The sequence below is a fragment of the Triturus cristatus genome, chromosome 5_1, assembly GCF_964204655.1.
Source record: "Triturus cristatus chromosome 5_1, aTriCri1.1, whole genome shotgun sequence".
Lineage (NCBI taxonomy): Eukaryota > Metazoa > Chordata > Amphibia > Caudata > Salamandridae > Triturus > Triturus cristatus.
Window position 1 is genome coordinate 772,450,048 of NC_140587.1, and position 26,014 is coordinate 772,476,061.

Genomic DNA, 26,014 nt, shown 5'->3' on the forward strand with positions numbered 1-26,014 from the left:
CCCCTTCTCCAGCAAGTTGCAGCGTTCAGGAGATGTCCCATCGCCTCTGGGGAGATTAACTTTCATGCAAACACTAGCCCTGTTCACTCAGCAGTTTGCACAGTACTCTGAGAATCCTTTAATTTCTTCATCATGAAAGATTAGGAGTTGAAACAAAGTGGGTGGTCCACTCTCATTCACATTTTGCGGATGAGGAACCATGGCCTCATGCTTAGAACTAGTTTGAGTTCTCCTTAAAATATCATTTCTAGGCTGATCTCCAGACATTGTCTTTCTGCAGAGTTACTGCAAGAAGCTGGCTCCGAGCTGGAGAATTGAAGACATTGGCACAATGGATCGGTGAGCTCTCCGATTACTGCTTCAGGGAGGTGACAGCAGTCAGGTGAAGAATTAGACAAAAGGACAGGCCCTGCCTAGAAACGTCCTCACCTTGAACAATAGAAAAAGTGTCCTACCCCTCATCCCTACCATCTACCAGCCTTTTTCTAACAAGGTTCTCATGGAAATACTAAAGGTGCCCCGGTTTCCATAATTTCTCACTTTGGTGTCTGGGTTTCCACCCTCCGGCTACAGGAAAGCACGCAATACACCACCATTGTCTTGGGAAACTATCCTCACCCAACATACTGTGCCATGCTAAACCAGGGGCATTCAAAATTAACCCCACTGGCCCCAGTACTCGAACTCATACAACATATAAAGTCCTACTAGCATAAATATGCTAGATATCACACTGCACATAAACACAACCTTGACATGCACATTGAATCCGCACAAGGTTCTGAGTTTCATATAACAGTGGAACTTTACACAAGCGGGAAAAGTGGGCTTCACTCTGAAAGAGAAAAAAGCTTGGTCACACTGTAAATTCTGAAACACAGTATGCAGTCCACTGCCTGTTTGCACGATGTGTCTATGGTGCGGAGAGTATTTGATTGCTTAATATGAGGGCACATTAGATTTGCCCCTCATAGTCAAAGCTCAGTTCCTGGTACTGCATTGTCCAGAACAGGCCTAGCCCTTTGCCCACATGGTAGAGCAGCGTGACATCTGGGTTAAAGTATAAGTCACCTTACCAGTTTCACATGCAGTCAGGGACTCAAGGCAGGGATAGGTAGGTAGGTAATCATTTTATTGCCTCAAGGCAGAGGTACACATCTTTTTAACAGGCATAGGACATTCCCGGCCCAACAGTACAACTCCCTAAGCATACTATTTTCGGGTGACCGGTTTGGAAAACCTCCCAGGTAAGTCTATCCCAAAACCCAACACCTCAATGAAATCAAGCAAGAAATCCCTGGCTCCACCCGAAACAGAGCCAAAAACAATGTATTTAAGTGTTCTCCGCCATCTCCACCATAGTAGCACCACCATCAGATGTTGTTCTCTGCTGGGGCTAGTTCAATCAATGTTGTAGCTGTAACCAAAAGCTGGCAATGACAGTCCTCCTGGTTCATATGGAAGTTTGAGAGTTGCAACTTAATCCTGAGGTGGGAGCCCAGTGGTGGCTTTTCCATTGGAGCGGAGGAACGTCACCCCACTTAAATTTCTTCCCAAAGCCCGAGATGAAAAATAAAATGGTAATTTATTACCATTTTTATTTTTTATCCCCCGTCCCGAACAGTTTCAGGACGAGGGTGGGGACGCTTCTGAGTGACAGCAGCAGGGAGGGGGTTGGCTGACTATGCACTTTTCAAAGTGTGCATAACTCTTTTGGTTGGCCATCTTGAGACGGCCAGCTAGACATGCGCGCTTTGAAACCTCTAACCCAGTTGTTTTCGGTGCAGGCACCCCGGGCGCTGTGAAGTGCTGAGTAAGGCCTCTCTAACTATTCCTGGCGCTGCCCTCACAGCATGAGAGCAGTACCAGGATTGGTTAAGGGATTTCCAGCATCCAGTTCCTGTGGGTGTCTGAAAAAGAAGAGCTCCAGAGCCGAGGATGTTGTAAGATAAATATTTTAAATTTTACTTGCCATGCGCGTCCACCCCTCACCCTCAAACACCCCCCACCCCTTCCTGGTAGATGCCAGCTGCCATTGTGTGAGCCTCAAGTTGCATCAATAGCAACTCTGCCCCGTCAATCCAGTACATATATATAGAGGATAATTTTATGTGGTGCACCCTACACACATCTGCATTAAACTAACCACCCACAAACTCCCTTCCCTCCCACCGCTTGCACCCAGGTTCTCTGTGACAAATTCACACTTTATTCATATTTATCTATCCACAATCCAACCATATCATATTGAGATAAGTCACTTAAGTGACTTTAGCATCCAATATGCAAGTTCGGAGAACTGGTCCATTACTGTCCAACATTCACTGCTGTCTAAAGCCATTTCTTGTGTCTCCTTAAAAACGACTGGGCCATCATAAAGTCTAAATTTCCTTAATCTACTTCTAAGTTCCAACAATTCAAACTCTCTAAGTACTTTCTGGGACCAAAGTGCAGCAGCTCTCTGTTTACAGACGCTGTTAGGTTACCTTAAATGAAAAAGACTTGCTGGTCTGGGACCAGGTCGCGGTCTGAATCTCGACTGGTGCGGGCTAAGCAGCCCGAGTGACTCAAAACGGACTTTAAAAGGAGTGGGCCATCAAGTTCTTTGGTCTCCACACATACTGAGTGAAAAAACAGTCTTTGGTCGCCTGTGCTCATGCCAGTGGTGGCTCGTCAGGATTAAATAATGTTGTTGGGTGGGTTGGGCGTTGCTTTAGTGCGGTCATCTGTTTGTAGGATGCATTTACATCCTCTAGTTTGGGAGAGTTGCTTCATCAAGTTGCTATTTGGAACTTCTAACCCTGCCTGATTTACAAAGGAGCGACCAACTGTCACATTTATTCTAGAAATGTCGAGGGTATCCATGGCCGTCGTTTATGGCCTTCCCTGATGGAAGGTCCTGGCCACTCACCTGCTGCAGTGGAAGCTGATTAGAAGAGTCACTTCCTCATAGTTTCCTCAAACTTTTCACGGTGACGTGCCTGCTTTATTCTGAAGTTTTGAATTAAGAAGATTTGTATCCTACTCATGTAATTAAAGCAAGCATCACAAACACATAATGTTTTTTTCCAAAATATTTTATTTTAAATGCATAAGACATTCGATGGAACAGCCAGACACATGACATCATGTACTCTGCTAGCTTCAGCAAATAACAGATTATCAGTATACTTCAACTATCTGGCAAAAACACCTAATCTGAGCCCGCTTTAGCCCTGTTGGTGCCCCCCTCCCCATGACTTGGACTCCCTCATGACCCCTCTCTCACATACATTTAATTTGTTTTAAAGCACTGGTAAAGGCTGAGTTTACTAATAAGAATGTATATCTACCCAAACAAGCCATTTTCACCAACATTAGGTATAGATAATGAAAGACTGGGGGAAAAAACATAATGTCCTAGCCTTTTTATGCGGTTTGCATGCAGCTCTTTGATGACAGTTCATATGAGTCACTGTTCTATATTAGGGTTGTATCTTATGAACTGTGGTGCAACAGGATCTCTGTGACAAAGGCAGTAATCCACCCAGCTATCCACATTAAAAACAGATCTGTATGTTATGATTTCTTTGCAGCAGGTATGTTAACCCTCTGTGCTGCTTTATGGCGAGTCAAAACTTCCCCTAGACAAAACTCTCATCCTAGCAGGAGCATTAATCTCAAGAGTTATATTGACATTTTTAATGCTGCCTGAAATCTGGACGCAAAGGAACTCTGCCGCAGGAGTTTTTAAATCATAAGTTATTGCTAAACACAGCGCCCCCCTGAGGTCAGCGCCCCGTGCAACCTCAGAGTCCGCACTGTCCTAAAGCCGACCCTGCACCTAATATTATTGTAGGTACTGATTTCACGCAAATGCTCAATGCCCTCAAATATCATTTGTAACTGCTCCATTGTGCATGTTGCTTGGTTTATGCAGCGGACCCATAAGCCTTTGAGGCGATTAAGAAATGTAGCAAGTTGCAGTTAGCAGCAAGAGACCCTTATTAACACTGGAGCTAAACCAGGCGAGGTTTTGAAAGCATTATTGTCGAAGCTTTAAGCACAGATTTATTTTTACTTTTTGTATCTTCTTACCTTGGTTTGTGTGTGTCTTGCAATCTGTCTTCTCAGTAAAACCACACTATTATCTATTAATACATTAAAAAAGAGAAAGTTTATAATAATTGAACTCTATCACAATTGATGTAATTTACCATTTATAGTATACAATTCTTGCAGATATAGAATATAACTGAATTATCAAAACATTTATAAATGACTGCCGCACCCCCACCGGCGCAAACATCACCTTTTTCATAATTATAAACATTTTGAATTCAAAGAGATTCCTTAATAAATAAAAAAATCGCCACCTGCGTGGCGTGGTGAGTCCATTGACACAGGGAGTAGTCGACATTTGAAGCATCCTGCGAAGCTGGTTGGACTCAGCTCCATAAAACATGCAGGTTGATGTTTATTGTTATTTACAGTTGAGTGAGGTCGCTTTTGAGAGCATTTCATTCTCCAGAATCAATGATGGCGTCTCAGTTCCTCTACCCTGAAAGATTTATATGTTCACAAGGAGTTTCAAAATACTCTTTACCTCTTCTTTCACTTACGATATACTCTTTACCTCTTCTTTCACTTACGATATACTCTTTAACTCTTCTTTTACTTACGATATACTCTTTACCTCTTCTTTTACTTACGATATACTCTTTACCTCTTCTTTCACTTACGATATACTCTTTACCTCTTCTTTCACTTACGATAAACTCTTTAATTCTTCTTTCACTTACGATATACTCTTTACCTCTACTTTCACTTACGATATACTCTTTAATTCTTCTTTCACTTACGATATACTCCTTACCTCTTCTTTCACTTACGATATACTCTTTAATTCTTCTTTCACTTACGATATACTCTTTAACTCTTCTTTCACCTACGATGCTGCTAAAACAATGTATCCAGAAGCACAATTTTTAGCATTTGACAGGTGTTAACAATGTTTGTCTGTGCGGGCGAGATCCATGCTAGATTCTCAGACTACGACATTCGAATGTGATTGTGCGGGATAACCTCGAAGTCAACCGTTTGGTGGAAATGTTTCTTATTGTATTTTTTGTGTTTTAATTGTATAATTTTCCTTTTTATGGTGGCAAAACAAATAAAAAGTTGGAGGGGTAGAATACCACATTCAACAAATATACATACAGTGTCGGTAAACGGGACTAAAGGCAAAATGTGAAATTGTACACCCACTGTTTGCGACATGTCTCTGATTTTGCAATGCGACCTAAATGCTAATAAGCTGCGGCGCAAAATCTCCAGTTGAAGGGGGTCGCAGAACGAGCTGTGTAATGAATATTAATTAGGCAGGTCATATTTGTCACCCCCTGCGATAAACTACAACACAGGGATAGTGGCCTACAAGGAACAACAGACTGCCACTTCTGTGTTTAGAGTCCCAACCAGGATTTGCTTTTTTATGCAGTTGGGGTCTCCAACCTTTTCTGTAGTGAGAGCTACTTCTGCTCAAGGAAAGTCTGCCCGAGCTACTAGCAAATTTTATAACTGTAAAATAGGGACTACACCAGGGCCACCCTAAGCAGAATTATCAGTAGTTACCACTCAAGTATTCCACGTGCAGGTAACAGCAGAAATGTCGGTTGTTCATTAATATAAAATGCCCCCACCTGACTTATGAAGTAACCTTCAGATCTTGACATGCCCTACGGCACAAAGGACATGAATACATCAGTAGGTCTCCCCAGCTCAGCTTGAATTATCATTCATCAGTTTCTTAAAATGCACATATTTCTATCATATACCACTTTCCACTGTGGGCGAACAAACTCAATTTTCCAGAAGAAAACCCATTTTTGAAAACAAAAACTGCCTTTGAAATATCTGTATTCATATTTTAGGAAATGCACAGTCCCAAAACATCAGCTTGTCATTCATTACGTACTCCCATGTAAAAATGCCTCATATGTACAGACTACTTTGCATACCCAGGTATTACAGTTCTATGTCATGGATGCTCACCACAGCACCATGGATGCCTGTATTATGCCAGTAATGCCCACCATTACACTATGGCCACAGTTGTGCCAAAGCTGGAAACCATAAGGGTCAGGGCAGAGACCATATATCAGTCATGACCATTATTATGCCAGGAATAGGTCACTGTAGGCCAGTCATGCTCCTAGTATGTAAATGATGGATGTCCGTATACCACAACTAGACAAAAAATACCCAAAATATTCAAGGATGACCATTATTATGCCATTGGAACTATTTTGCCAGGAACAAGCACACTTATGTCAGAGATAACACCCTTATGATGGGGGCTAACATACACATTTGGTGGTCCTTGACACCAGGCATAGCTTTCAGGAAGCAATAGTGTTTATTATGGATGCACATAAATGCTGATGAGTTTCTTCATTTTCTCTGGTCTGGATCATGCCCTCTTCTCCTCATGTCTTGAGCTGATAATGCACCCAACTGACGCATTTTCACTCTGACTCCTGCAGTCCCACACTTTGGTGGGTCAGCACTGATTACTGCTCAGGCTACTGCTGCCGTGCTTCTTTTATGGTCCACTGTTCACACACATGTTGTGTCTGATACAGCAGGGACTACAACATGGTCAATCTCCTTGTGGCTTAGTTATATTGAGATTGGATACAGACTGTCATGTGACAGGCCCTATTGGCTGATACAGTGTGTGTCTAAGTGTTAGTATGAGTGCGAGATTGCATTGCGCTGGGGGGGGGGTGGGGCGGTTCCTAAGACGCATGACTGGCTTAATAGTTTGGCGTTCTGCAGCAAAAACAGCGAGATCTACTCTAGCCTGCTTCCCAGCATAGTGCGCCCTAAAGATATATGGGGCCCATACAAGGCGTATATTGCTACCCTGCCCACTGCCTCTTCGCACTCTAGCTCCGGGATTGTTCCCACGGGGGTTGTTAGCTCATGTGGTCGGAACACTGTCACATCGGACAGAGCATTGTGTATCATGGAGGTCTTATCCCGCTTCCCCCCAGTCCGGCTCATTTTGTTGGGAGTGCTTGAGGTTGATCCGCACTAGTTTGTGAGTATCGGTTGAACGCCTTGGGAAATATTGAAGGGGACAGTGTTACGCAATCGGAGTTGACGAGCTGCTCCTATAATGGGATATGGTGCACAGTCTGTTGTATTTTTACTTAAGAGATATCAATGTATATTGTAAGCGGAGACAGATGTGATGTCATTGAAATGTTCTTCATATACCAAAGACGATTGTAATAACTGATGTGATCTCCTTGTTGATATGGTAATAAAAGATGAATAAAGTTTAAAAAATTGTTAGTATGAGTCACTGCCAAAGGTTCGGCTGGCTGTCACTCTAAGGATCTTAAAATGAGCAGTGCTGCCTTTCTCAATAGGCATCTACTCTCTGAATTTGATACTAGGCTTGACTTCACCCGTGAGAGCTACTTTGAAGGTGCTGGCGAGCTACCAGTAGCTCCCGAGCTACTTGTTGGAAACCCCTAAAGCAACTGATTCTGCTTTAAAGATAAAAGTTTTCTGTTTGGGTAGACGTGTGGGTGAACTTCCCCCCAAGTTCCCGACACGATTCACAATGGGGACAAGGGGACACATTCCCTTGTGTGAATCAGTTACCACCCCAAATGGAGTATCTATAGCTCATCAATGGTTTACGAGTGCAAATGCTGTCACCAACCATTGATACATTCCTATCCAAATCAGAAATAGGATGGGGCAGCCCTTTCATGCCCCCTCCTATCTGTAATTTAGAAAGGATCACGAAAGCCATTTTACGAATCAGAAATAATTTTTCGACTTGTAAAAGACATTTGGACATTCTTAAAAGCCCTCATGCTGTCACAAACTTTGTGATTTGGTGAATCGCATGGATTACGATCAGAAAAGGGCTTTGTACAGTATTCCCCAGTATTCACACCTCTGGTAAACCTGAAAATGTGTTCCTTCAGCCCTTGTGTGTAGACCATTTGTACTGATTCTGTATAACATGTGGAAAACAAGACACCAATAAACCAACTCCGATTGAAGAACACATTACATACTTAAGACGTTTGCTGTTTTATGAAACTGCATTGTTTGTTGTTTTAATATCCTGCCAAAATAATAACAATCTGCTTCTTTTTTCAGTGACCTTGATCAACAATACATAAACTATATTTTCAGGTAAATAGAATCTTGCTTCTCAAGTGAAGGATACTCAGTTGTGTTCTTTCCTAACATATTCTTTTCGGTGAGGTGTTACACTTTAAAAAATGCTATTGAAGTAATGACTGGCGGTGCTGCTCTGCAGGTGGTCAGATGGTAAAGTAGGAGAGGAACCCTGTGCATAAATGAGCACATAATGTCCATCAGCCAATAGAAATTCAAACAAGAGCCACCAGCACAGTCGACGAATGTCCACTGCCACCCGAAGTTCAAACACGTGGTTTCCACACCCACACCGCTCTCAAAAATCCCAGTCCGGTGAACCCGGTGGTTCTGGGCTACCAAAAAGACATGGACCATGCAAGACAGTTCATCGGTTATATGTGCCTAATGCAAGCACACAGAAAATACTGTGAGCATAAGAAGTGCCAGTCAGTTTTTATTATTATTTATTTGCACCATTCAATACTGATTGATACCACATCTATAAATGTATATTTTATATTAAGATCACATTAAACAATAATATAACCAATGACACACGTGCTCCTTTATTCACAGTATATCCCCCGATAAAGGATCTGCTCAGCCTGAAATGCATAGAGGATATGTAAAGTACTTGGAGAAACATTGGATAATATGTCAATGAATGACAACATTTCTTTTGGAAAATATTTGAAAACCAAATAAGATATAAAGGGGTTCCTTTCACAGAGGGATTGCTTCCCAGATTTGAACTCTAAAAGTGTTCATTTAATTTCCTTAAAATAATCAACTTTGGAGACCAAAAGGGCTATTGTATCATTTGTTGAAAAACAGCCAGTGTAGCTAATTTAGGTTGGATGTGCGCCCTTGGGACTTTTCTCAGTATTTTTTTTAAAACTGCTACATCGCACTTACGGAGTGTTCTTGGACAGAGGAGATGCCTTTACAGCGAACTCGGGAACAAATGAACATTTAATTTGGAGTGCTCTGTCATAGTCATTATTGCATTCTTTATTCATTGGAAATGTTCAAACACCACTCAAGAACCTGCTAAAAGTGAAGAGATTCCTGTAAATGTCCTTGTGGAACCAAATATTAGCATATTAGGGGAGTCCAGGAATAAACAGGGAGCTGATTCACTGATCCCTCCGTGCATAGAGACGAGGACAAAAGATTTTTAATTTTTTTTTATTTGAACTTGTTTTTATTAAGTGTTTGCACAGCATGGTTCATTGCATGTCATCGCATATGGGAACTGTACAGTAGAAAAGGACATGTAGAATCTCAGTCAACAATAGAATGCATAAGTACCCTGCTTGTGGACCAATATTACAAGTCAGAGGCCCAATCTCAATAATGTCACGGTATAACGTGCACAGTATCTCGACAGCTTAGCCACGTATGGTGCATTATATCTGGGATTGAACCACCCAGAGAAAACTGATAAACCATCAACAATTGTGGCAGCAACCATTGTGGGCCGGGAATAACCACGGTGCTAGCCGGGACGAGAGAGAAACAGGATGCAAGTGTGCAGGTTTTGAAAAGAGGTAAAGAATAGCGATTCATCAGGGTGGGTAGAAACAGTAGGGCAGGAGGTGCAGGGCCCTCCCTGTGTGCTGAGGGTTGCCACTCGCCTAATGTCATGTAGGTCCTGCAACCCTGGGAAGTCATCTCATTTTGTGTGAGTTCCCATGGCAGAGTGTAGGTGTACCTGTCTGTATAATCCCTGGATGTGACCCCCCTTTCATCAAAGTTTCAAGTCCCCCAGACTCTGCTATTTATCATTCAAGCATTCGGGGAATCGATCGCATATGGCGTCAGATCTTCAGTGGGTTCCATAGTCCGAGGGGGAGTAGATGACATGGTCTCCAGCTCTACATCCGTCATCCGTGTTCCCAACATGTCCCCCCAAATCTCCAAGTTACGCTCCATGAGGTTAAACGTTATCGGATATTGTGCATGGAACATACATTACAGGTGTCAACAGGCCACAGGGTGTTCCGTTACTGTAAATGTGCGGGACTAATTTAATGCGTCTCCGTAGGGTCAACATACATGAAAGCTCACTCAGTTAAGGGGGTTGTTACTGCTCTCCTCAGGAGAGGCTATCCCGGATTGGAAAGGACCTGCAAAACCTTTACACATACCTGCTAATGTGCATGTTTGTTGGTGTTCACAGACTTTCTTAGAATGCATCCCTCCGCACCAGCAGTCAAAGCTTTACTCCTAGGGAGGGTCTGTAAGCTGCTGGATTGTTCATAGGCTTAGATCTGCAGGTGAAATTGTCTTTAAATATTGATTTTGTGAATTAGAGTCAAAGACTTCTGCGCACAAATGACGTTTTTATTTAATGAAGTATAATATTATTTATTATTTATTTATTATATATAATTTATATACCTGAAAGATTAGTGCTATGCTTTTGTAATGCCACATTGATGATCCGTTTCTATAGATTAGGTCCGTCAGTCTGTGGCACACTCCTGCACTTGCTTCTATAGATTTTTCTGATTCAGTGGGACATGTACTGTAATGATTTTCAGATTTCCGATCGTTTCTGCACAGCTTTTTCTCTTCACTATCATTAAATTCAGTGAATGCATTACTATGCATTGTATTATACTCTTGGCCACTGGAATTATGTAGCAGAGGAAGACCAAATTATGCGGCAGGGTTGATCTAATTATTTTGTAAGAAAAGGCAAATTATGCACGTAATGTGGCACCTTTTTGTGGCAGTACTACTCAATTATTTTGTCAGTTTTTCAGCATAATATGAGTGTATGGGCAAACCTTTTACCTCATTAGTATCCGTAAAACATCTAAAAACAGCAATCAACTAGTTATAACCTTTGGAAAGGGTCTGCCACTTTGTGGCAACACGTGTTGCAGCTTTTTTATATTAATGGTTGATGCTTGTGAGCTAAAAGCAACCTTTTTAACTTGGCAAATTATACAGCAGAATATAGGTTGTGTACAAGTGCTGTAAATACATGATTATGCAGAAAAAAACTACAGCTAAAGAACCCCATAATTCCAGTGGCCATGCTTATACTTATTAATGATGAACAATATTCCTTTTTTCCTTGTTTAAGATAGTGCCTTTTTTCCTTCTGTTTTTAGTGTGGTGCTGTTGGCCTTTGCGTCCCACCCTTCAGGTAATCTTACTATAAAATATGTTTTGGTTCATCTATAAGAAACGCAAAACTCTTGTGCCATAGCACTACATGGCAATTAATAGAGGAATGGAAAGTATGTTTGTCAATACTCACGTTTATTACATAGGGTAATTTTTTATAAGAATGCATTAACACCCATTAGCCAATGCAAGGGAACGTAGAAGAAAGAGCACTCAATCACGCGGCAGAAAATGATGCTATGAAACACCAGTACTAAATCATGGGAAACATCGTTTACAACGCGGTGATTACATCGCGATGCCGTTACATCGCGGTTTTTACAACGCAAGTCGTTACAACGACTTGCGCTAGATGGTGCTCTAGGACAAGGAGTAGTATAATTTACTATCCAACACCTTCCCTACTGTACGTAGACTGGAGTTGGAATAGTAAATTATACTACTCCTAAGTCCAGCGCCCTCCAACGCAAGTCGTTGTAACGACTTGCGTTGTCAAAACCGCGATGTAATGTACCGTGATGTAAATGTATGCGTAACGTCATACATCCCTAAATCATATTACCCTCAATATAATGAGGTGGTCTCCATTTCAAGCTTACGCGCCTCAATATCGATTCACTTCTCACTCTGGTCTCCCTCTCTTCTTGCTCCCCTTGCTGTGTGGTCAGCAGGACCGGGGTTGTCTCATCTGGGTATGCGCCCAGTGCTCCACAGAAGAGGCAAACTCTAATAGTGGCACCATTTGCTTCCTGCTTGGACTCACCAACCTGCTTTGACCTTTACAATGAAACGGAGTGAAAAGGGTTAATGACCGAAATTCGGATCTTTGTGCCTTAAACACCGAGCCTTCCCTTATTCCTGCACTTTCTCCTTTATCTTGAACTTCTTGAAGGACTAGCCATGGTAGCTCTGCGACGTGGCAGTCCATCACAAGCGCGTTACAAACCTCGGAAAATAAAATTAAACAAAATGAAATGCATATGAACCTTAGACAGTGAGACTGAGTCAGACTAGCTAGAGAAAAGGATATGTTTAACTTGTCAATTTCTTTTGTGCTCGAATGGCCTGGGTATTCTAACATCCTCAGACTCCCTCCTCCCCGTGTGTGGTACGCCATCCACAGATGGGAGGGCACCAGTAGGATTCACTATGACATCTCAAAGAGTTGGCACACCTTAACAAATGTGGCACCACACCACACCTGCTGAGGCCCCAGCAGCCTACTCTCATTCACTGTTTCTGGGGAGGAATTCGATCTCGTACAGAGAACATTAATTTCACTTTTATATCAGCTACTTTGCGATCGCGTTACGGTTTCTCCCTCTAAAATTCTGATCCCTTATATTTTGCTGCATTGCTGAAGGTCCGCAGCATGCGTTGTTTGCGGATGACAGCCCTTGTTTGTGATCCCCACAGGTTGTCTCTTCTATGCCTTGGGCTGTGTTACCCTTATCCCATCTGTAGCTGCGCCACACCACCCGGGTGGGGGAGGGGGGTGCTCCAGACCTGATCTGTTGTGTAGTGGAACATCTTTAGGGCTCTCCTAGTGACGTCTGGTTCTTCAAGCCGCACACTAAGATTGGTGGGCTTTATAAGCAGTTCTTTGTAGTAAAGACACAGGAATCAGATGTGTCCTACTTAGCAACAAAAGCCCTAGAGGCAATTTATTTTGTGTTGCAGGGTTACACCGATCTACCTATTCACTCACTTGTTTCTGGACGAGCGAATGCTTTGCATGTTAAGAAACTAAAGGTGAGTAAACACTTTTTTATCCAAAGATCTCAACACTAGTAGACCTAGTCTTTCCAGACAGTTCATCATCTTTTGTTCAGAAGACGCTTTCTGGTTTCACAGATGAACTATTCACACATACTTACACTAGGACATTGCCAAAGCTGGTAGGTGTGCAGTGTCACTGGAGAACTATCTGTGGTGAAAATTCCCTGAACTGGTTCTTAATTTGGGTACCACTCTCATGAGGGGCTCCCTAATAAGGAAGTTCTGATAGATGCTGCAGACAAAGCCCATCTTTACTTCGCTTCAAACCGCCTGGCCAAGAGTTCTGACTGTTCGATAGAGAAGCACTGGGGCCCTGATTGCATCAGAAGTAGAACAGAAGCCAGATACAATGATATTATCTAAGGCATGGCAGCAACAACAGCCTGCCACAAGTGGAGCCCTTATTGCTGCAATGTGATCTAAACATGTTTGCTGATGAATTTTATTGATAGACTGCAAAGACTACAAAACAAAGCTGCTGAGATGTGCCTACGCCTAGGTACCTTTGACCATGCCAAACCAGCTTTTAAAGATCTTCACGGATGTTCAGTGAATGTGTGGATTTTGCATCATCCTCAAAGGCCTGCTGGAACAACGGTCAAGCAACTTACTAAAGCTGGCCCCTCATTACATCCTGCAAGGACGTCCGCGACATCACATATGATCCCTCGATGCCTCTTCGCTTGACAGAAGCACAGAGCGATCCTTGGTGGTGTCGAGTCCAATACTCTGTAACACCATACACTCCCAAACTCCAATTTAAAAAAACATCAAAATCAAGCTGTTGAAAAAAGCGTCTGGGTCTGCGATCAAAGAATGTTTTGTATGATGTCCTTCAGACTTAATGGGTCTCCAGCGACCGGATCATCACTATTACTTCTATTGAGTTTTATACGTGGTTATTTTTTCTCTAGGTATCTAAAATCCCAGTGCTCTGAAATTATCGTAAGTTATCTTAAGACGACAACAAGTACTTTGTGAAACCCCACAATAAACAAATAAAAGAGTGCAGAGACGTCTGTTTTCTTTGGAGTATGCGAAGGAGATTACAACAATAATCAACGGAATCAATCAGTGCCTATCCCTTCCCTTCTCTTAGCTGCTGGGGATTGGTCTTCTCCCACATACAGAGTTGCTGACAAAGATGGTCCAGTGAATCCGGAAGATGGCCCCTATCAAAGAAATGAAGAAGATATTGAAAATCATGTTGATAAATGTAGATGCTTTCAAGTGATGGAAGATTGACCCGGCCACATAGAGGAAAATGTTAGGAGCCAATGGAAACATGCATATGCTGGTGTCTCACTGCGACACTATTACATTTCTCCATTGAGGAAGCTGCACATGTTCCTTGCTGTAAAACCTACACCAGTCCTTGCTCTAACTTCTTGTTCAAGTTGCCAGTATGACAAGTCAGTACCTCACAATTTTCTTGTGCTCATCATATGAAGCTGTCCTCGTTCCTTCCTTGTTCTCATTTCCGTTTTGTGTTCTGTTCCACTGCTTTCTTCTCACCTTCTTCTTTAGCTCCACTGTAGCCTCTTAATTTACCTGCCTAGAGTCCTGCAGCCTTTAACTGTCCATGCTTCATTCAGTGGCGACCTTCAGTGTGAATCAATCCACTCTCCATCCAACCACAATTACATAAATACAGAACTTACTGTGGCTTGTACCATAAATTTATTTGCGGTCCTTTTCCTTTGATACTTAGGAACATGAGGGTATCAACTAGGTTTACTCTTTTTCTTCTGTTCTTCCAGACCTTCTGAGTAAGTCATTCCACATCTGCTTGACAAAAGCCCACCACCACCTTAACACACCTTCGGGACTGAATAGTCCTTGAAAGTAGTAGTTCCCGGAGATCTCAGTTTGTCTGAAGAATCTCAGAATTTTGGTATGAGCTTCATTCTAAATCATGCATGCTAAATCATGCACGCCTCTTCGAGTGAGACTGCAGGCCTTATCTTGAACACTTGATTACATTGACTGTAGAGACATCTAGCTGGGAGCACATTGCAGGATGGAGTCCCAGGCAGGAAAAGTGAAAACAGACACACTCCCATTGCATTTGATCACAAAATGCATATTCAGAGGGAAAGCTGGTTAAAACATGGCAAAGCCAATATTGTCAAAAATGTTTATCGTACAGACAAAAATGTGTAGAAAAACAATTCAGGCAAACTACTAAAAAAAACAAGCATTGGTATAGCCAATAGGTCTCACCGTTGGGACCTTATAAGTGTTAAGCCATGCAACAGTTGATGTTGTTGCACCAAAGATATTGTGCTGCATAACTAAATACTTGTATGTTCTGAAGGGCGAGACGTATTGGCTATGGCAATTATGTTTATTGCATAACTATCTTTCTAAACACTACTACAAAGCAATAAATTGTGGGCTACTGAAAAATCTTGTTCTAACTTTTTTGCTTAAAAAGCAAATGCGGAACAGCTTTACAATTAGTTTGAATGCTAAAGTTAGGCCTGGACGGTAAATTCCGTTCTGCTCGAGGAATTTGGGTAATTTGGCGTTCCGCGGAGAACGCGGAATTGCCCAAAATTCAGCATTCCGTGGCTCCGCGAAATTTTTTGCTTGTTCGCGATCTCAAAATGCGTGTTCGCGAGATATTTCCCCCCGAGCACGCACATAGCGTTCGCGAATAGGAATTCAGCATCGCGAGCAAGCAATTCCGCGTTTTCGCAGAATTTCTGCGTGCTCGCGAAGATTTTTTACCTTTTCGCGGAGCTTTGCATAGCGTGACTACGCATATTCCGCCCATTGCGCATTGCTAATATGTGTTGTTTTTTTGGCACCTTATAAGCGTGTAACCAAGGATATTGGCAATGGGTTGTCCAGGAACAGCTGACATATGCTTGTTAGTTTAAATTTTATTGCAAGAATTTTTAGCTAACATTTTTAGTACTTTAAAGTAAGTTGAGTGGAAAAGAAAATATTTATAAATATATTCATTCTGTTGCAATATTTTTTAATAGTTTTGTAACAATACCGTTGCAAAATATTACTTCACATGTCTGCGGTACATATGGCATAAGTGCATCGGCTAAATCTTCCACATATGTATTGATCATAAACCAGTCCATTAGAAGTTCATTGCTAATATCTATAGATTGCTATGTTTCAGTATTGTGCACTTGTGTAGTTATTGTCGATAGCCCCAGAAATCTGTGCACACGCATCAGCCACAAGTTCAAATGAAAGCAGGGCTGACTCCAAGTTTCATCCTTCCTATAACTTGAGACGAGAGGCAGCATGTGCTAGGAGAGAGTGCTTGTTTATATAGTATGTGTAGAGAGCAGCCCCTGTTTTAATGTATTATACGAAAATACATGCTAGGAGATACTTTTGACAAAATACGATTATTTTTAGTGCAGCTGCTAGATATGTAGCACAGTTATTGGCAGAGATCAACAAGCCACAAAAACAGATGGCCCCAGAAATATGTGCGCACACAGCAACCACAGGTTCAAATTAAAGCAGGGCTGACTCTAAGTTTCATCCTTCCTATAACTTGAGAAGAGAAGCAGCATGTGCTAGGAGAGAGCGCTTGATTATATGGTGTGTGTAGAGAGCAGCCCCTGTTTAAATGTGAATTGATAATGTGCACCGGTAACGTTATAAAATAAATGTAAACAAATAAAACCAGGGTAGGCACAAGGAGATTAAGTGATTGTTATTGGCAGTGATCAACAAGCCTCAGACTTGTTTAGGAGAAGACGATTAACAAAGGAGGGCAAGGGTGAGACAGGAATGGGGTGAGAGAGTAGACAAAAATAAAGAAGCAGGCGCTGCCACTCAATTAAGAACAGATGGCCCCAGAAATCTGTGCACACGCAGCGGCCACAGGCTCAAATGAAAGCAGGGCTTACTCTAAGTTTCATCCTTCCTATAACTTGAGACGAGAGGCAGCATGTGCTAAGAGAGAGCGCTTGTTTATATGGTGTGTATAGAGAGCAGGCCCTGTTTTAATGTATTATACAAAAATAGATGCTAGTAGATACTTTTAACAAAGTACGATTTTTTTAAGTACAGCTGCTAGATATGTAGCACAGTAATTGGCAGAGATCAAAAAGCCACAAAGTTGTTTAAAGGAACCGGTTGACAAGGGAGGGCGAGGGTGAGGCAGGCAGTGGAAGGGAAAGTAAAGAAATATAAACAAGCGCGCGCGGCCACGTTAATTACAAACAGATGGCCCCTACGCGCCGCTGCTTGCTCCCGCAAGGTGGATGCCACCACAAGCACAAGTGCTTGAAAAGTGCAGACAGATTTCTAAAGGTCATCTCCTAGAGCAGCGCATGCGCGCTGCACGTGGCTCGACCTAAAAAGGGATGTCGGAAGGCCCTTTAGGATGCCCAGAAGTGCAAAACAACAATTTTGGTAAGTCATCAGTTGTTGTTTATTACTTTTCAGAAGCAAGTACACATTTAAATTTAATTCGACAGAATCACTATGGCCCTCGTTTCGAGTGGCCCAGGAAATGACCTGGTATTTCCCATTCCTGGCGTTACTGATCCCACGGGTACTGTTAAATACGGGTGCAGGGAAAATCGGCCCATTACAAGTTGAACCATTAGGGTCCATTAAGAAATGAGAAAATATCATGGGAATCAGTAATTCTGCATCAGATTTCTCATTTTACGATGGATTTTCACTTGAAGATTTGAAGTGCTTTCAAAAGTAGGGTAAGGTTAACAGATCCAAGGTTCCCCGTAGATCGTACTTTTGATGGGGCGGTAACTATTGTTACCATTCTTAATCAAATTAAATGACCACTCATACTGAGGGCATATATTGGATTTCAAGTAAGACCCGAGACAATGTCATCGTCATTGTGTGCAAAATAAGAAACTTCAAACCTGACACTAAATTTATCTGGAAGATAAGGAGTCAATAAGATGTCACAGTAAGAGTTCTGTAGCATGTACATAAAATGGCTGTTAATACAGATTGTTAGCTTCTAATACACCGAAGATAGTGAGACACCTGCTCCCTTCCAGTGAGAGTGGAGTAACGAGACTCCACGCTGGTATCTGCGTCTACCGTGCATGCAAGTTCGTGATCTGGAGCCACTGGGCCGATCCTCAGACTTTTTGCGCTCTGAAGTAAAATGCGTAAATATATATCCTGATTTCACATTGGAAGTTACTGTGGATTTTCAGATAGGCAGATGGCACCTACAACATCAGAAAATCCACTCCTTGGTCACGATATCCTCAGGCATAAGTGTGAGCTGGGCACAGGCAGAATGGCGAGGTTTTCGGGGGCTCTGAAGGTGTCACCATAAGTGGCACAATCTTGTACACCAGGGAAATTAAGGAAGCACGAATCGCAAACCATGCGTGGCATTATGCAAATCATTCATAATCATGTACCTATGCGGGCCTGAATTTACACGCTTTCTGTGACTCGACCCCTGTATTATTATAGGCAGTTTAATGAATGTATTCCATTTCAGAAATCCATCTCATCAGGCAGTGTGCGTTCTACCATGCACATGTAGCCTCTAGCTTCCTGTGCACATTCTGTGTTCGCGTGTCCCTAGCCAGCACGCCTTTTCCAGTGTCCTACTTTAAACCGCGGAAGGATGTGATTTGACTTGGCGGTGACCTTTGTGTAGAACTCCCTCTGGAAGCGCTTCATGCAGAGCTCTTTTAAAGTGACCTGCTTCCTTGTTCCACTGGGGCACGCTCTCTTCTTTTGTCTATAAAGGATGGTTTATCTGCAAGAGGCTACTTATGGTTGTGTGCAAGTGTACTCTACCTAGAGGAATAAGTATCGTTTCCCATGTAACGTTTGGCATTATTGTTCTGTTATGTTGCGCTCGTTTTGTATAGCTCAGAAAATGTGATTTCCAAGGCATCTAGGTGCTTTTCAATACTGTGTGTTTGCACGAAGGATTGGGGTCACAAAGAGTCACATATTTTTGCACAGTGCTGCAAAGAAACCTCATCTTTTCTTTGTGCTGCATCTATTGAACCAACCTGGCACAACGCAGAATGGCCATTTAAAAGGATTTGCAGAAATCCTGCCTTACACACACATATGTAATTTGATTATGTCTGCAAATGGAAAGATGAAAGCTTGCAAGTGACAGCTGACCTCCATCTCCTTATCCGCCTGTATAACGGGAGGGTAAATTACTGTTATCAAGTTTAGACCTAAAAGTTTGAGATGAACTAATGAACTGATCAAAAATACTTGATCAAACTGAAAGAGGAGGAATATATATGGATACGAGTCTTTAAGCAGGGAGGAACCTACATATATAAAGGGTTTACTCTACAGTTTAAAACTGAAGGAGAAGAAAGACTTGCAAATTGTAGGCACTGTATGGTAGCCGTATCAATACTGCTGAAAAAGGTGCTGATTTTTTAAATTAGATGCTGTGCATATCAGAGGTAGCACGTTCATTAATTGTAAGCTGCTATGGATTTGACCATGATTTTGCTTTAGATAACACTCCTGTTACTTCGATTTTGTGTCACATTAACTTGATTCATTATGCATTTGTGAATCCAATTATGATAATTAGGTGTCAGCTTTTTTAGTCTATTTTTAGGTTTTGCCTGCACAGCGCTTGCGCTGTGCTTGAGAAATCTATTGTTTCTAATATAAACTTAAAAGGGACTTACATTCCACCTCCTCTCTTTCCTGGCTTCTCATTGGTTCCTGTGAGTGCCACTTAACTTTCCTCCATTTCTATTGGCTGTAGCATATTTTCTGCATTTACCAATGCCTGCTTCTCATCTGCTTCTCTTACCTTTTTCCTGCCATCCGCTTTGGTGGAACTATATTTTCATAAAGTTTAGCCTTTTATTACTGCAGCATATTTATATAACAATTTATCAGCCAGACAGATTAAGAGATTTGCATAGATTCATAGGATGTTGCACCGAAACTGGAACCGGGATCTCTGTCCCGCGAGTCAGCAGCTCTGGCCACGGCACCACATCCTCTCGACTCTTGTGTTATCTGTTAAGGAGCTCTTTCCTTCTCCCGGAGGATGATTGATGAAAACAGCTCTTTATTCATTACATACGCGAAACCGATGCATTACCAATGCTTGTTAAGGTAGTTAGAACTATGGTTGCGTAACATATGCTTTCCCATAATACCTGAAGCAAAGATGTAGGATTTCCCTGAATTGCGTTGGTTGGAAGGTGAGTGATGTCATCTGCTAGAATGCTACGTTGTGGTAATTTTTAAATTGTTTTTTGGAATATTGGTCAGAAAGCCTGCCACAAAGACTGTTCATGGGTAACTTATTCCAGTGGTGAATGTTACTATATGTCCACCGGACCACAAGTGTTCTTCTACATTTTTAGTTTACTGTGTTTTAGTGCCCTTGGATGTAAACAAAAAGTGCATCATCACATGACCTGGAACTTACTTTGGCAAAAATGGGATAGTAAAGGGGAGAAGCGGATAAAAAGGGACCCACTAGCTGCCTGTTTGGGTGTGGTAGTAGTTGAAGGCAAAGAGTGGAGCAGTGAAGAGTGAGGCGAAGTGGAGAAGAAACCAGTTGAGGCAGAAGTGAAAAAGAAGTGGAGTGGCAAAGTCTGAGGCAGAGGAGAGACCAGTGGAGGTAGGAGAAGGCTAAAAGGGAAGGGTGAGGCAGACGAGTGGAGCGGTGATGACAAGGTGGTGAGGAGACCATTGGAGGTGGAAGGCGCAAGCAAAAAAGAAGTGTAATGGAAGCCCCAGCCTAAGACAAGAAGGTGATCAGTATTGATCGGTGCACAAAGCAGCATGACCATCAGAGTAGAGATGCGGAATCCTCAGAGACCATGGTTTCATGGTGAACCTGTGGAATCAAGCAAGTGTTGAAGTGGTGGACTAATACCCTAAGAAATGCTCGCTGGCAAGATACCGATCCTTTAAATTCTGGTGTGAGTGCTGTTAATTCTGAAACACAAACCGTGGTGTAAGGTGGTTCCCTTCTGCACTGGTAAAGGCCTCATTCAGGACTTTCTTGGTATTTCCTTTTCTTTCTGTGCTTTACAGTTTACTCACATTATACTGATACCCACTATGTCCTTCTGTCTGCGGTCAAAATTCCCTGGACTGGTTTTGGATCAAAATACAAAGAATAGAGCATCATTCCAACAGGAGAACCAAATTGATTTAGAGATCTCATCATTGTTTCCAAACTCTCATACCTGTATCATCCAATAAAAGGACATCCTTTGCACAATCAGAAACCTTATTAGTCAGTGTCTTCTGTCCCATACTACAGAACAGAATAAAATAATTAACTTTTACATTTATTACTGGGTTGCGGTCTCGGTTATTTTCTAAAGGACTGGGTAAGCGGTGTTAAACACATTCAATATTTATACCTGCGTTCAGAGTCACAAAATGTAGCTTGTGGCTTATCTCCATGGTTGTCTCAATTATAGTCTGGTCTTGCAACTTTCCACTAACTCCTGTGTGTCATGGATGTCCCAGAGTCAGTGTGTTTCCTTTCCACCGCAGTTGCTAATGCACAGCAGATGTGAGTCTCCAAATGCTGGTGTGTAGTCTGCGCATGGCTGTGAAGAAGTGAACGATATTATTCCTTTGGATACTTCCAACTGCAGATTTCTCAACTTTTGAATCCCTAGACTCCATGGAGGATATAGAAAGCTTTCTACAATGGCTCCCATGTGCTGGTAGGGGGCACCATTGAAATTCCGCGGTGGCACTGTCCCACCTCTGGATGTGATGACACAGAGCCACTTATAGGAACCTCCTCTTTACGTTGACGTCCGTTCCTATTTTCCACCCCCTTCAACTTGAATCCACTGCTTTGTTCCCAGCCTTTTCTGTGTTTTGCTGACTTTCCCCAGATTATTTTTGTGACACTGTGCAGGGATGTCTCCCCATAAGACCACAGGATGTAGGCCATAGCAAGCTGGTAGTAAGCAGATATTGGTCAAAGACCCATACAACATCAGTCTTTGGTCCCCTGGCCAAAACACAACTCAATGACCTCTGACATATGCTCCCCGATGCATCCAAAGGCTATTAGGGAGCATGAGGCCAAGCTTTACATCGCTGAACACCAGGATCAAGGCTGGTCTCTTTGAAAGTCTCATGGTTGTTCTCAGTCCCAGTCGTTTTCTATGGTAAGTCCAAGATGAAGTCAAAAGCCAAGTCTTTCCACAAACACAGGAATACCAAGTGGGATTCACCTCCATCCCACCGCTCCCTCTCCGGGAAGAAGTTGCTCAGTCAACACTTGAAAGCTCCAGCTCCATTGTCTGATACAGACTGGATTCTGAGATTAGATTTGATGCGCCACAGATTGTTCAGGTATCGCTGACTCCATAGCAGATTGAGACTTACATAAAACCATGCTGCAGTAGTTTCAAATGGTTCTGGACCTCTGGTGCATATTCAGGCCCCAAGGATTCATCTGGGACTCTTGATGGACTTCTTCCGGCAGCCCCTATTCTCTACACCTACTTACCCAGTTCGGTGTCTGCCTGGGCCCATAGCAAGGCCAGTCTGCACTTCAACCCCTTTCCTGTAGTACCTGCTAGTTATGGCCGTCTCAGCACTGGCCTCTGCTCTAGAGGTGCTAGTTCTGGACCCCAACCCGATTCCAGTGTCTGATCCTGAGCTGATTTAGGCAAGATCTTATCCTAAATTACACTACGAAATAACTAAAACGCAGCCTGTGGCACTGGGAGGATTCCCCTACTTCCCTTCTCTTGCCTCAACGCCAATACCATTGGATGCTGAAAGACATTTTTGTTTCTGATGCCAAAATGGGCAAAGGGCTCAAAAGGTTTGCCACGATGTAGACAATGACGAGGAGGCAGCCACATTTCTCCCCCTCCCTCATTTTACGGATGCTGGCCTTTACCTCTACCTTCAGAATGTCAGTGATTTACACACTTCCCTTGAAACTAGATTGGATCCTCTCATGGGGCCCCTACAGCATCCTTTGCAGTAGTCGTACACAGTGGAGACTAAGGAAAACTTACTGACTGAGAGTTTTCAACCTGAGACATAGATGGCTGAGCCCTTAATGCCATCTAATAGAGCCTTGACTGAGGCTTTTGTGGCGACTGTAGCCTGACCTTGCGGGGCACCACCTGTGAGCCACCTAACTGCCTGGTGCTATAAACCTGCCGCCAAGGACTCGTCCATCCTGGTTCAACCTCTGACATTGGAGAGTCTTTTTTGTCAGGCTTTGGTGGTCATGCTTCCTCAATTGCTCTTCCAGGTAGGGAGTCTAAAAGGATGGATGCCCAAGCCAAACAAGTTTTCTCTTCTGCCGGTTTGGTTGTAAGGTCAATGAACACTGTATGCCTCTTGGGCCACAATGCACATGCCTTCTGGGACATGGTGAGCAAGATTTTGCCCACTATTCCAGAGAGTTTTCCATTTTCTTTTATTGCTCTTTGCATTGAGCTGTGCTATGCTGTAACACAGGAGTCTTCTGAGGGCCTTCAAACTTATTCCACTAGGTCGAAAGCCATGACTATGCCCCTGGCTAGAGCAATTCTGTATTGAACATCTGCTAAGCTGCTATATTAGCGTCTGTCCATACCTTCAACAGGCACTACTGTATAATCTCTGTGGTCCCAGTGTAAAGTCCACTCCTCATAATCACCACCTTTGGAATTACTGCTTTGGTATTGATTCGGAATGTGCGGGTACAGGTATCCATCAGAAGAACAAGTTACTTACTTTCAATAACGCTCTTTCGGGTTGATTCTCTATCAGCTCAAAGATTCCTCACTGCCCACCAGCCTTCCTGTTCCACGGAGTGGACTTCTTGTAGGTTACAATGTCAAAAGTTGGGTTTTTAACACTGTCTGTATCATCTTAAATTGTTAGTCACTCCATGTCGAGGGTTCGAAAATTATCTGATTGATAAACGGATGTGAGTGCGCAGGGGTGTGGTGCTTAAATCTCACTCGAAGTCCTCGCATTGGCGGTGGGAGGGAGTTTCTGCGGAGACCGATGGTGCCTTCAACCGGTGCCCAGGAGCTGTTGCAGAAAGGTTTCCAAATTAAATCTGCCACCTGGGGATTCAGACAGGTGAGAAATCAGCGGTAAATAAAAAAGATTATCCACCAGAAAGAGCGTTACCGAAGGTAAGAAACTTGTTCTTTTTTACGCTATACTGCACAGTTTCCCCATCATTGTTTAGAAGCCCCAACAAACAATAAAGGCAGCCACAGAAGGGGTTGGGTAAGTGTTGTCCCTTTCAACTTTTGTTCTGCTCCATTTTGTTCTCCCAAGCGTTTTAACAGTGTAATAAAATATGAATACAACCATTACAAGCATTAGCACCTTCGTCACTAATTAGGACCTTCTGCTGAGAATCCTTTATGATGTTAGGACAGTGCTGTTTTCCTTCTTGTGGTGGAAAGAGAAAATTATTTTATTTTTCGATGTAGTGGGAGGGGGGGTCACACAATGTTTATGTAAAATGATTAATCCACTGCCCTGGGTTACAATCATGAAAGAGATTGGGGTGGATACCATTTTGTTTTGTTTTGAGTTGTGGGGTGTACAGCACTTCCATTGTTTTGGTGAGAGGATAGCGCAGGAAACAATATCCACAGCCATTCTTGTATTTTGCCTCTTTATTTGGAAAGTAGGGGAAGTTGCACTTCCCTTGCTTTCAAAAAACCCTACATATTTTTCTGAAATGTCGCCACATGATATGTGTAGTGATCAGGTCCACACAAGTAGAGGCGGTTCAGAGAGGTTTATTCAGGATAGTTACAAGAATACAAGAAGATTAGAACAAGACCCCACCAGGAGCAGCCAGCATGCTGCTCAGGCCAGCCAACTATGATTATTTCACTCCCAACATTCCATGTTATGTCATTACACCAAGATTCCATTGGCAGGGCTAGAATAACATCAGAGTCAAGATACAACATATCCCCCTTTCTTCTATATATAAAAAAAACAACAATGAAGAAACAAGAAAAAACGGAGGAGATAAGAAACATGAAGCCTTTGAAAGAAGAGAGCAACAGGAAAGGATAAGAGAAGCAAAGAAGAGAGGCAAACCAAGATATAAGAACCAGCCTCCCTTCTGTACACAAAAGAAAAAGAATGAAATAACATCGTCTGAGAAAAGGAGAAAAAGAACCACGAATAACTGCCTCAAAACATACCCACTGGCCAGAACAGGAATGTAAGAAGGCAGAAGAGGAATGAACCATCAAAACTCAGGACTACAGGATGTGGAAAACACACGGCAGAAAAGCCGAGGAAAACTAAGAATCCACACGAGGCACCAGGAGAAAACTTCACAAAAGGAACAGAAAGGAAGAAAGAAAACAAGGAAAATTAGGAAAGGTAAAAGGATAATCCTCACCTAAGTCAAACACCATCATCAATACATAATAACAAAATGTAGTGTAAAGAAAACAGTGCATATTAATAATAGAAAGTTCAATAAAATAAAAACATAACTATATGAGAGGTTCGGGAGGAGTATAACCCAAAAGCAGTAACAAATGGGACTAAGACCCATAGAAACAATAGTCCTTGTAATATTGAAATTGTGAAAACTAAAAGAGGTTGAGCGATGTCAACAAACAGATATGGGTAGGAACCCAAAATAATAATGCAGAGAGGTTGAGCGATGTCAACAAACAGATATGGGTAGGAACCCATATAATAATGCGAAAAGGACTAAAACCCTCGCATAGTTCCCTGGAGGAAGACCGACTATAGTTGTGCACGTGAGAAATGAACAAATGTACCATGAGCAGATGAGAGTAAAACCCACTGCAATTCCCGTGTAAGGAAAACTTAAAGCATGCATGAGACTGTAAGGAAACAATGGACTCTTCACAGAGTGTACCATAATAGCTTGTACCTACATGGTGTGTACCTAGTGCCCATGAACAAATAGAATACAATGTTGAGACAACGGTACCCATTCGAA

At 42.5% G+C, this 26,014-nt stretch overlaps 1 protein-coding gene across 7 annotated transcripts in view; it reads left to right on the forward strand.

The window, feature by feature from the left end:
• The window catches only part of SLC35D4 (solute carrier family 35 member D4), a 642,891-nt gene that overhangs the window by 322,848 nt on the left and 294,029 nt on the right, over nucleotides 1–26,014 (forward strand). For all 7 annotated transcript variants that reach the window (XM_085605764.1, XM_085605763.1, XM_085605761.1 and 4 more), the window contains 2 exons: nucleotides 8,167–8,202; nucleotides 11,295–11,329. In XM_085605764.1, the coding sequence (XP_085461890.1) occupies nucleotides 8,167–8,202; nucleotides 11,295–11,329 (71 nt within the window). The remainder of the gene's footprint in view (nucleotides 1–8,166; nucleotides 8,203–11,294; nucleotides 11,330–26,014) is intronic.